General features: G+C 32.9%; 1 protein-coding gene across 3 annotated transcripts; it reads right to left on the reverse strand.

The window, feature by feature from the left end:
• Nucleotides 1–2,756: 2,756 nt before the first annotated feature.
• On the reverse strand, nt 2,757–12,986 carry LOC108452866 (probable disease resistance protein At4g27220). Of its 3 annotated transcripts, none has more exons than XM_017750645.2 (10): nt 12,733–12,986; nt 12,586–12,622; nt 12,335–12,398; nt 9,263–12,245; nt 9,036–9,170; nt 7,442–8,389; nt 6,085–6,846; nt 4,748–5,776; nt 3,321–4,082; nt 2,757–3,002 (listed from the first exon to the last, which is right to left on the reverse strand). In XM_017750645.2, the coding sequence occupies exons 4-10, from the start codon at nt 12,197–12,199 to the stop codon at nt 2,853–2,855; spliced, it is 6,723 nt and encodes a 2,240-aa protein (XP_017606134.1). In that variant the 5' UTR covers nt 12,200–12,245; nt 12,335–12,398; nt 12,586–12,622; nt 12,733–12,986; the 3' UTR covers nt 2,757–2,852. The 3 variants fall into 3 exon arrangements, with proteins under 3 accessions (XP_017606134.1, XP_052884636.1, XP_052884637.1); XM_053028676.1 differs by having other exon boundaries at nt 12,586–12,618; nt 12,733–12,980; XM_053028677.1 differs by lacking the exons at nt 2,757–3,002; nt 3,321–4,082 and having other exon boundaries at nt 4,737–5,808; nt 12,733–12,980.
• Nucleotides 12,987–13,220: the final 234 nt, after the last annotated feature.

Below are 13,220 nucleotides of genomic sequence, written 5' to 3' on the forward strand. Positions count from 1 at the left end.
AACCCACTTTTTGCATTTTTCCTTTTTATTTTTCAGCAATTAAGGATGAAAACTAAGTTAGTATAACAAATAAATATGGTATGAAATAATTAAGAAATGTGCAATAGACCAATCGCCAAGCATCATACCATCCTCTTTAGAGTCTTAAGTTCTATCCATGCCAATTCCCTTCCTTTTGTTTAAAATTTTGACAGGAATGTTTATTTGCCAAAACAGCCCCTAAAATTTGCATAACTTAGCCTTTTAACTCATTTCCTAGTTATATTAGGATTTTGGTTATCTTTTCAAACCTAATTAGAATTTCTTTTTCCCTCCTTTTTAAATATATCTTCTTCTTCTTTTTTACTTCTTCTCTTTTTCATAAAAATGTTCATCATCTTTTGTTGAAAATATTATATTCAAATCCCATACCCAACACCAACCTCATTCAATCTATTTTTCATAATATTTTAGCATAGCACCGTCAAAATCTATTTCTAATGCACCAAGATTTGTAAGAATTCCTATTTTTAATTTTGTAGAACCCTAAAAATCTAGTATAATATCGTTTGTGATAATTTTTCTAAAATCAATTCTAAATCTTTAATGGGTTTTCCTGAAATCTTGTTAAAATTTGATAAATCTTAAACATCAATAGTAATAATACATTTTCATCTATTGAAAGACCCATTATAGGTATCCCAGATCAATTTTGGACATAAAGATAGTCGTACTAGACCTCATAAGTTATATGTGTGTTCTTTTGTTAGAACATTGGGGCAAAATCAAACCCAACCCAAACCACACGACCATGTGACCTACACAGCCTAAACCCTCCCACACGACCGTCTATCCCCGCCCTATAACACAGCTTTATAGTTTTAACCTAAAAATTGTAGAAATTGTACAGTTCCCAAATTGTTTTTAGTGTTTAATTTATTCAATTAAGCCCCTAATAACATAAATAATGCTAGAATACATGCCCTAATTGATTGAATTATTTGTTTATCAATTTATACTTGCATAAATTGTGTATAATTCTGTTGATTGAATCTGTATTTGTTGATATTCGTATAATATGTTTTAAGATATCGTTAGATTGGATTCTTTTTGAAAAGTATATGTTTGGCCACTGTACCGATTAGTTGAGAACATAAATATTGCTGCCATATTGGAACTGTTATAAGTATGTTAATCGTTTCTGTTTCAATCCATTATAAGCATGCTTTATGCTCTCATTAAATCGAATGCTTAGTAAGCATGACTTTTGCCATTGAATTGATTTGTTAAAAGCAAACTATTTGCTACCATATTGAATTGTATAACATGTCTTGATGCATTGCATGGGGTGGGACGATTTGAACGGAGGAAGTAGTCAATAGTTTATCTATTTGACCAATCGTTTATCCACAACATATTCTAGTCGATAGTCACCTGCTTGATCAGTGGTTCATCCACAACGTACTAACAGCTTTTATTTGCACCGACAGATGGTTCATCCACCAATATCTTATCGTTAGCAGTTATCTATAACGATTAGTGGTTTATTTATAGCATAGTGTGAAGGTAGAGGAGTTCTGGGGAACTCCTATTTTGGTGTGTAGCGGTAGGGTAGGACTTTTTTACTGTTAAACCGAACTTGCATTGCATTCATAAGCAATTACATGGCTACGAACATTGAATTGTTATGTTGATTAGTGTTCTGAATTAGCGATATTCTATTTGACTAAGTAAATGTGATTTAATTTATAAATTGATTTTCTGTACGATTTGCCTATGGTTTGCACCGATTTTTCTTGTGATGTAAATCACACTGAGCTTCATAGCTCACTCCTTTTTTATTCCCATCTTTTTAGATAGTCTACAAGGTTAGGATATGGACTCGACATTCGGAGGTGCTCGGCTCAATTTTATTAAATATTCTTAAGTCGCTATTTGATATTTTATTATTATTTAAAGACTGTAATATCTTATTTTGAATTGTGGCATTAGACTTTGTTTATGATTTTTACTTAGGCATGCATGACATTTAAATCATTTAAGTGTTAAAATATGAATTTCTATTTAATTATGTATGAAGCATGATTTTTATTAAAATTACACTAATATAACTTTTTGCTATTAAAGTTGAAAATAAGTTTTAGAAAGATAATAAATTAACTAAGAGGGACACCATTACATGAAAAAAGTTAAAAATAAATCAGTTTTTACTAACTCATATGGCTTTCCAAAAATAAACTAAGTTTTCTTTTAAAATAAACAAATGTTTTAAAATCAACCATTTTTAAACTCCAATAACTCCGTTAGGCCATTTCGGTGGCCGATGTAATCTCTCAGATTTGGGTCTAACGTCTAGGTCAAGTTGGGGAGGTTACATGGCGCACTTCTAATTCACGAACTCCGAGTCTTAATGAAGGTCTCAGATCCAATACTCTTTGCCCCTGCTCTAGTTTTGACACTAGCTTCCTTTTCCGCACAAAGATGTTACCATAGACCCGTTTATTCCATACCTAAACCACCCCTGGAATCGCTCTAAGTTCAATCCCACCTCCTACTCATACCTAAACCAAAATGAGTTAAGGAGACATAATTTTGCAATGATTCTATTAGCTCTGCTGCCAGCCACTGATCCTTGTTTCAAACAAACAAACAAGTGTCGGGCAACAGCCTAATATTAGTTACCTCTGTTCAAGGAATTGATATTCAACAAGTGAATATTCAATATATATATATATATATATATTTAAATAATTTATTTAAAGTGATTGATCTACAAGTTAACTCAATAAATCTTTCTTCGCTCACAAGAGAAATAAAAAGTAAGTGGTACATAATAACGAATAAATGGCATTCAATTTAAACATTCACAATGATTAATCTTCAATTGAAAAATCACTATCTTCAATTGAAAAATCACTATCATATTCCTTTTGGGTCCATTCTATATCACTACCAATTGGCAATGCAGTTTCTTGAGCTGTAGCAAATTCTTCCACTATAATTTCATCAACTGATTGGCTTGCCTGCAAAGCAAATTAAACCTTCACTTATTACTGTTTGCTTTTGAGGATTGATGATGAAGAAAGCAAAGCCAGTTTTCCAAAATTGGACAAAGGATGACATATTAAGAACAAGAACTGTGAATTGAAATAATAATGCAAAAGGATATCTAGAAAGAAATATTGACAGCAAATAGAAACCGATTACAGTTGATGCAATTTCATTTAGTCATTTAAAGCATAAAAAAAAAAAAAGGAATTTCTCTTAGGCAGCCAAAATAAAAATATTACATTAATGCATAGAAATTAAAGCTTAGTATTGAGTTTGGAAGAGTAGTGTACCTGTGTTTTGGCATGAACTGATTCCTTTGAATCAACACTAAATCTTGTGGTTACGTTGGGACAACCTTCTACTTTTAAATACCTCAAAATTTGGAAAATAAAATGATAACCAACAGGGCTAAAGCTCACGAGGTTTGGTAGGTTATCAAGCACTAAGTCGGTTAATTCAGGTAGGTGTATCACTTTCTCTTCGTCCTTACTCACATTTGACTCATCTCCTTCAAACACCTGCTCTAATTTGGTGACCCTTTCAAGGTATAATCCACCTAGGTTTGGAACGCCGCCATGAGCAAGAGTTAATGGGAACAAAGATTTCAAGTTTTCACAGTTCCTTATTGTAATCCAACTCAATTTAGGGAAGCAATTAGGTTGGAGATGATGTTGTGATGGAGTTTGATCCTTCTCAATTATTTGCTCCAATTCCTCACAGTCAGATATATCCAACGAGCACAATTGTGGCAAATTTCGAGCGATGGTAGATGGGAAGATGTATCTTAACCTTCTACAATCTTTAACTGTCAATGTACAGAGATTTTGAAAGTGTTCAACTTGGATGGGACCACTCCATATCACCCCCAATTCAGTTAGTTTGGACAAGCGTAGGAACTTCAGAGTTGAAAGATTATATCCAGAATATTCAAATAACTCTTCAAAATTGGAAATTGTTAAATATTCCGTACATGCTGATGTTCCTTCTCTTCTTTCAGGGACTGTCACGTTGCTTATTTGCTTCTTTTCTGTCATCTTCGAGAACTTCAATTCCTATAAACATATCATCAATCATCAATTTCGAAGTGTTGAAAGTCATTCACTTCACACCTATCATTTTATTAATTCATTTTCTTATGGAACTTTTATTTTAACAATTTTTAATTAAAATTATGGTTTAATTTGTTTTACTAAATAGATTCTTTAAGTTGAACACTAATGTTCAAAACTAGATTCTCTCCTTTAAGAATAAGCACAAGATTTCTTTTTCAATCTTTTATAATTAAAGAATTCAAAATTTTTAAAATTTACTGTTCAACTCAAATACATATAATTATGATCATAAATTACAAAAAAAATCTCCAAAAATATGGTGCAAAAACACAACATAAATAATATTACGTAGTACTAGATACTGTTTAGAACATATATATATATATATAAAAGAAACTAAAATGTCTTAACAATTTATTCTTTATAAACAACATATATATTTTTCTCATATAGATTATAAAAGTATTCAATTGAAATGTTATTTATGTTACTAATTGGTATTGTAATTAACTAAACTACTTAAAAGGTTTATTTAGATTAGTTTTAGACTAAAATTCTAAAATGAAAATTATTTTTAAAGAGTTATACAAGCATTTATTTATTTTATACAAAAAAAAATCAAAAGGTAAAAATTTTAATAAATAATATATATAAGAAAGTCTTACTTGTATATTTGTTGAAACGATAAAAGGTGTCAATTGAGGACAATCTCTCATTGTTAACGAGTACAAAGATGGCGATGTCAGCACAATATCATTTCTATCCTTTCCTTTTAATTGAGGCAAATTAATCAACTCAACTTTATTCAGTCTTGCAAGACCTTGAGACATTGAGATTAACACTTCTGGTCCTTGGATTATATCTTGCAATTTGGAACATCTCTCTATCTTCAGGATTCGCAATTGCCCAAGACTATTAGCAACACACATTGGGAAAAGAAATTTTAATTTATTGCTTTCTCTGACTTGTACTTCCATTAGACATTGGAAACTTATGGTTGACAATACTTGTGAGTCTTGAATTATTTCTTCCATTCCAAAGCACCTCTCTATCTTCAGGGTTTGCAATTTCCCAAGACTATTAGCAACACACATCGGGAAGAGAAATTTCAAATCATTACATTCTGTGACTTGTACTTCCCTTAGGCATTGAAAGCTTATGGTTGATACTTGTGAGTCTTGGATTATTTCTTCCATTCCAAAGCACCTCTCTATCTTTAGGGTTTGCAATTTCCCAAGACTATTAGCAACACACATTGGGAAGAGAAATTTCAAATCATTACATTCTGTGACTTGTACTTCCCTTAGGCATTGAAAGCTTGTGGTTGATACTTGCGAGTCTTGGATTATTTCTTCCATTCTAAAGCACCTCTCTATCTTCAGAGTTTGCAATTTCCCAAGACTATTAGCAACACACATTGGGAAGAGAAATTTCAATTTGTTGCATTCTTTGACTTGTACTTCCATTAGGCATTGAAAGCTTATGGTTGATACTTGTGAGTCTTGGATTATTTTTTCCATTCCAAAGCATCTCTCTATTTTCAGAGTTTGCAATTTCCCAAGACTATTAGCAACACACATTGGGAAGAGAAATTTCAATTTATTGCATTCTGTGACTTGTAATTCCCTTAGGCATTGAAAGCTTATGGTTGATATTTGTGAGTCTTGGATTATTTCTTCCATTCCAAAGCACCTCTTTACAAACGATGACATATTAACAACAAGAACTGTGAATTGAAAATAATAATGCAATAAGGATATCAAGAAAGAAATATTGACAGCCAACAGAAACCATTTACAGTTTATGCAATTTCATTTAGTCATTGAAAGCATAAATGATAATAATAATGATATCTCTCGGGCAGCCAAAATAAAAATATTGCATTAATGCATAGAAATTAACGCTTAGTAAATAAAGTGTTTGGAAGATTACATAGAGAAAATAATTCAATGGATGAACTTTTGTTTTAAAGCTTAGTATTGAGTTGGGAAGGGTAGTGTACCTGTGTTTTGGCATGCACTGATTCCTTTGAATCAAAACTAAATCTTGTGGTTACGTTGGGACAACCTTCAACTCGTAAATCTGTCAAAGATGGGAAAACAAAATGATAATCCACAGGGCTGAAGCTCACGAGGTTTGGTAGGTTATCAAGCACTAAGTCGGTTAATTCAGGTAGGTGTATCACTTTCTCTTCGTCCTTACTCACATTTGACTCATCTCCTTCAAACACCTGCTCTAATTTGGATAGCCTTATAAGGTCTAATTGCTCTAGGTTTGGAAGGCCGCCATGAGCAAGAGTAATTGGGAACAAACATTTCAAGTTTTCACACATCTCGATTGTAATCCAACTCAAAATAGGGAAGCAAATAGGTTGGAGATGATGTTGTGATGGAGTTTGATCCTTCTCAATTATTTGCTCCAATTCCTCACAGTTAGATATATCCAACTTGCCCAAATGTGGCAAATTTCGAGCGATGGTAGGCGAGAAGATGTATCTTAACCTTCTGCAATCTTTGACTGTCAAATGAGCGAGATTTTGAAAGTATTCAACTTGGATGAGACCACTCCATATCACCCGCAATTCAGTTAGTTTGGACAAGTGTAGGATCGTCAGAGTTGAAAGATTATATCCAGAATATTCAAATAACTCTTCAAAATTGGAAATTGTTAAATATTCCTTACATGTTGATGTTCTTCCTCTCCTTTCAGGGACTGTCACGTTGCTTATTTGCTTCTTTTCTGTCATCTCCGAGAACTCCAATGCCTATAAACATAACATCAATCATGAATTTCAAAGTGTTGAAAGCCATTGACTTCACACCTATCATTTTATTATTTCATTTTCTTATGGAACTTTTATTTTAACAATTTCTTTTATTAAAATTAAGGTTTGAACACTAATATTCAAAACTAGATTCTCTCCTTTAAGAATAAGCACAAGATTTCTTTTTCAATCTTTTATAGTCAAAGATTTCAAATTTTTAAAAAGTTTTCCGTTCAACTCAAATAATCATAAATTACAAAAAAAAAATTAAACTCCAAAAATATGGTGCAAAACACAACATAAATAATATTACGTAGTACTAGATAGTGTTTGCAATATATATATATATATATATATATATAAATAAAAGAAACATAAATAATATATATATTTCTCATATAGGTTATAAAAGTATTTACTACTAATTGGTATTGTAATTAACTAAACTACTTAAAGGTTTATTTAGATTAGTTTTAAACCAAAATTCTAAAATGAAAACTATGTTTTAAAGAGTTATACAAGCATTTATTTATTTTATACAAAAAAAATCAAAAGGTGAAAATTTTAATAAATAATATATATAAGAAGGTCTTACTTGTATATTTGTTGAAACGATAAAAGGTGTCAATTGCGGACAATCTCTCACTTTTAACATGTGCAAAGATGGCGATATCAGCACAATGTCGTTTCTATTCCTTCCTTTCAATTGAGGCAATTTAGTCAACTCAACTATACTCAATCGTGGAAGACCTTGAGCCATTGAGGTTAACACTTCTGATCCTTGGATTATTTCTTGCAATTGGGAACAGCTCTCTATCTTCAGAGTTTGCAATTTCCCAAGACTATTAGCAACACACATTGGGAAGAGAAATTTCAAATTATTGCATTCTGTGACTTGTACTTCCATTAGGCATAATTGGAAGCTTATGGTTGATAATACTTGTGAGTCTTGGATTATTTCTTCCATTCCAAAGCACCTCTCTATCTTCAGAGTTTGCAATTTCCCAAGACTATTAGCAACACACATGGGGAAGAGAAATTTCAATTTATTGCATTCTTTGACTTGTACTTCCATTAGGCATTGAAAGCTTGTGATTGATACTTGTGAGTCTTGGATTATTTCTTCCATTCCAAAACACCTCTCTATCTTCAGAGTTTGCAATTTCCCAAGACTATTAGCAACACACATTGGGAAGAGAAATTTCAATTTATTGCATTCTGTGACTTGTAATTCCCTTAGGCATTGGAAGCTTATGGTTGATACTTGTGAGTCTTGAATTATTTCTTCCATTCCAAAGCATCTCTCTATCTTCAGAGTTTGCAAATTGGGCGCAATTAGTTTTTTAGAGCTACCTTGAGCAACAATAATTGGAAAGAGAGATTTCAAGCTTTTACATTCAAAGATATCAATTAGAATCAAATTTGGAAAGCAATTAGGTAGGGGATGATATTGTGATGTCGTTTGATCTTGCTCCGATTCCTCATATTTACATGAATGCAAATTGCTCAATTGTTCATTTGTCATCTCCCCAAACACCAATTCCTATAAACATATCATCAATTTTCAATTTCAAAATGTTCAAAGATGTCAACAACTAACTTAACATTTCATCAATTAATTTCCTTACAAAAAAATTATTTTACCTTAAATCAATATTATACTCCAAAAATGTGGTACAAAAACAGTCATAAATAATATCACATAATCTGTACATATAAATTATTGGACAGGAGTAACAACGCAATTGGGAATTACTTAAACTAAACTCATCCATAATTCCTTCCCACGTTAAAATAGAAAGATAAACGTGCTTGAGTGTGCTCAAACCCACATCCTCCTATTCAGACAACAATATCGATACCAACCAAACTAAAACTTATATATAATTTTATATAGCTTATTTTAATTTACCCACATAATAGGTATAATATAATTTAGTATTAGATAATTAGTTTGCAATATATCTAAAACATAAAGTTTGCATGACATTTTTTCTGAAAATTTTATTAATCTTATTATATGGTATCATAATCAACTAATTTGTTTAAAGGTTATTTAGATTAGTTTTAGACCAAAATTATAAAATAAAATCTATCTTTTAAACAACTATTCAAACAACGAATTATCAAAAAAAAAAAGGGAAACAAACAAACAAATAAATAATATAAAACAAAAAGAAAAATCTTACTTTTATCTTAGTCGAAATAATAAGATGTGTCAATTGAGGACAATTGTGCACTTCTAACTTCTGCAAAGACAATTGTGTGAGTATAATGCTGTTCACATTCCTTCCCTTCAATTGAGGCAAATCAATCAACGAAACCTGAAATGGAAAGCATAATCAAATTTCTCAATCTTTGACCATAGGACAATAAGGAAAACAGATGTCAAGTTATTGCAGTGAAATACACATACCTCTCTTAGACTTTGGAGTAGATATATGTATGTCACTTGTGGATCTTGGATTACATCTTCCAATTGCGAGCAACTCTTTATCTTCAAAGTATGCAATTGCTCAAGGGTATTAGCAACAGACATTGGCAAGAGATACTTTAAATTATCGCATTCTTCAACTTCTATTTCCCTTAAACTTTGGAGGCTTATGTATGGCACTTGTGAGTCTTGGATTATGCCTTCCAAGCTCCAACAACTCTTTATCTTCAAAGTATGCAATTGCCCAAGGCTATTAGCAACTGACATTGGGAAGATATATTTCAAATCATTGCAGAAATATATTTGAACAATCTTCAGACTTTGGAGGCTTAAATGACGACTGGGCCCTTCTTGTTCTATGCTACTCAATTCAGCAATCGGGAATAACAATTGCATCGCATCACAATATGAAACTATAACCTCTTCAAGCTTTTGTAAAAAACCTTGCGGCTGGGGAGCATTGCACATCTCTTCCAAATGAAACATACCACTTAATGATAACTTTCTCAAATTAGAGAGTGTAGTGATTGGCACTTGCTGCTTTGATGCATCAATTAGGCATCGTATAGAGTGGCACCATCGAAGATCTAGAGAAGTCAACTTACTAAATCCCAAGTCCAAGCTCGGAATAAGGTTTGGGTGACCCTCCACCTCATTCAATTCAAGAGATTCTACATCTTCAAATAGTTGCTTGCATGCATCTACAGAGTCACTGATTCTCAAAGATCTTGAGATTGGATAAGTTTCCCTCTTTTGGAACCACGTGTTTCTTTTTATGCCAATGCAAAAATCAAAGCTCCATAATCTACGAAACACAAAGCCATCTGGAAGATGTTTAGAAGAAAAATCCAATGATATTACAACCAACTTTGGCAATAAATTCAACTCTGATAGGCTGGAATAGCTTTCCCTTTTAGTTGAATTCTCAGTCGCCCATTTTAATGAACTACAACCATGCAAGTATAGTTCTTCTAAATTGGACAATCTTCGTATTAAATTAGCAGCGATTCTTCGTAGATCATTGCAACACGATAAATCCAACAGTCTTAGATTTTCCAAATCACCAGCTTCAGTCGGCAATTCAATGATATCAGATCGACTTAAAGAGAGAATATGAAGTGTCTTCAGCTTCCCAAGCATTGAGATGTCAGAGAGTTCACAATTAATCAAATACAAAGTCCGAAGGTTCATATGAAATTGAAATGCAGCTAGAGATATCAATTGATTTTTCAAAGCACAAACTTGTAATGCCTTCATACCCTCAAAGAATTCGCTTGAAGTTTTCATGAAACAATCGCCACCATGTAAAAGAAATTTGAGATTTGGGAAAACCACTCCTTTAGGAAGTTCATCCGTTTGGTTAGTTTCGAAGGAGATTGCTATGTAATTCTTGAAACTTTCATCCATCGGGAGTGTTTCAACAGTCCCAAAAGAAATCTCCTTTCTTGAAGATGCTATCCACAAAGCAAATTGGCGAACCACATCATGCATTTTGATATGCCTTTCTCCGCAATCTAGCAACAAACCGGAGTTCTTGAGGGTCTCAATCGATGCAAGCACTTCACTTCTAACTTCTTTAATTGATTTCATGCCTTTATACAGCTCCAGTCCCCATGCATATCCTACCAAGTCCTCCATATAAATCTCATCATCTTCAGGAAATAAAGAGCACAACAAGAAACATGTCTTGGTCTCCATATTCTTCAAGTAGTCGAAGCTCGCCTCAAGACATACATAGGCATTTTCTTCATTAACATCCTCGATTTCAGTCAATCTACGATCTTTGAGTCTCCGGTAAGCAACTTGCCACTCGTGATAACTTTTACCTTTCAAGGCACTTCCCAACGGAACTATAGCTATAGGCAAACCCCCGAAATTTTCGATAATTTGCTTTGCTAGGATTTTAATATCATTATTAGGAGAGACATCTAGACCTGCTTTCTTTTCAAACAGAGTCCAAGCTTCATCATCATCCAAACAGTCAAGTTTTACCACGTTTTGACAATCCATAGCTCGACATACTTGTTGACGACGGGTTGTTAAAAGAACTTTGCAGCCTTTATGATCATCCCCAATTGGAATTCCTATCTTCTCCTTTAAGTTGATAGATTCCCAAATATCATCAAGGATGATAAGAATCCTCGGTTCATTCTTCAGCCTTAACCATAATTCTTGCTCGGATCTTCTTCCTTGTTCGTTCTTCATATCAAAGCCTATGTATTGTGCAATTTGATCTTGAATTCTCTCAAAATTTGGCTTTTGAGACACAGTCGTCATCACAACTTTGCCAAACAAATTCAGTTTTGGAGCTTGACTTCCAACTTCATGAACCAGGGTGGTCTTGCCCACCCCTCCCATCCCCCACAACCCAATCATGTTGATATTCTCATCTTTTAAGGCTTCAATGATTTGTTTGAAAGCAGCCTTCGAAGATTCCGAAACCACAAATTCCTTAGAACATAGGAAGTCTATAGTGGGAAGGGCAGTAGGATCACGGTAACCGACTGGTCCAAGTCGACCAAATCTTTCCAAAAGCTCAGAGATATCCTGGATTTTCTTCTTTGCTTTCTTGCTTAATTGATATCTCCAACTACAATTAGGACACCAATTGAGACACCTCTTATTCAGTTGGATTTCCTCCTCCAGAGTTCCCATATCCGACAGTGTTTCGTCTGCCCTTGATTGCAAGTTCTGTACATCATTTTCAATTAGTAAAAGCCGGTTTTTAGCATCCTCAATCTTATGTAGTAGACGATCTCGTGCATCTGCAAGTTCACGCTTTTTCTCTCGGAGCTTTTCAACATTGTCCTGAAAGTGACGGACATAATCAAGTTGACGTCCTACCGGCTTCACCACACAGTCCACAACCAGTGTTGCAACGATGTTAGGAAGAGCAGCCCCACAAAATCCGCAACCCATGCTTGACAGGTTCAAATTGAAGAATATGATGTTCCAAGTTCAAACACTGCAGTGAATCATAAGTAATTACCATTAAAAAAAATTTTAAAAATCTAAAAGTGATTTGAAGATTAAGACACTACTTGTTATACATACCAAGGAAGGTGAAAGACAACTCAAACTATGAGAATCAATGGGCTGTTCTTTCAACTCAGTCCAGCTGAAAACACAATGAGAAATTTAATAAACAAATAAAATCATATAGGAGTGTAATGTCATATAATTATAAATAAAAAAGACAGTTAATTACTTATAAAAATAATAAATCAAAATATTTGTACCCTCACACTAATAATATTATACATATAATGATGGAAAATATAATAAACATATCCATGGCCACTTACCATTTCAAAATCCAAACAGTCTTTTAGCTCTTACTTGCTTCAACAAAAACATAAAAAGATGAGAACAACTTCAATTTATATATAAAAAAACAGAAATGAAGCATATATAAATAGATTTACTACACTTAGTGCTCAGAAGATTCTTACTTCAAAACAATTAAAAGGGATTTGAAGGTTGTTTTTTTTTTATAGCAGAAGTAAGTAAAACTGAATACAAAAAGAAAGGGGCCGGGAAAAAAAGTTTATCTTGTAGCCAGAGGATTTGTGTTATGAGATTACAGCAATATTGGGATCTAAATTAATGAAGCTGGTACTGATTGGTTTGCAAAAAAGACCAACAAGGCATGTCAGAGGACTTAGAAAAAGGTGAGCCTTTGGGTCATCTTTGTACTCGGTTTTCCACTTTTTCACTTTGTCCTAAAGCAGACTTAATAATTAGCACCCTGAAAAGAGTTAATTCCATCAAGCATCCCTCAACTATTACCATCATTTTAAATTGGTCCCCAAACTTCAAATTATTCTAAATACATCCTTAATTTATCAATACTATAGCAATTGGGTCCTTTTGTTATTACAATAGTTAAACACACATCAAATGTTATGTTGCTAAATTTAAAATGAAAATTTTAAAGAAA

This window comes from Gossypium arboreum, chromosome 5 (genome assembly GCF_025698485.1).
Source record: "Gossypium arboreum isolate Shixiya-1 chromosome 5, ASM2569848v2, whole genome shotgun sequence".
NCBI classification, from domain to species: Eukaryota; Viridiplantae; Streptophyta; class Magnoliopsida; order Malvales; family Malvaceae; genus Gossypium; species Gossypium arboreum.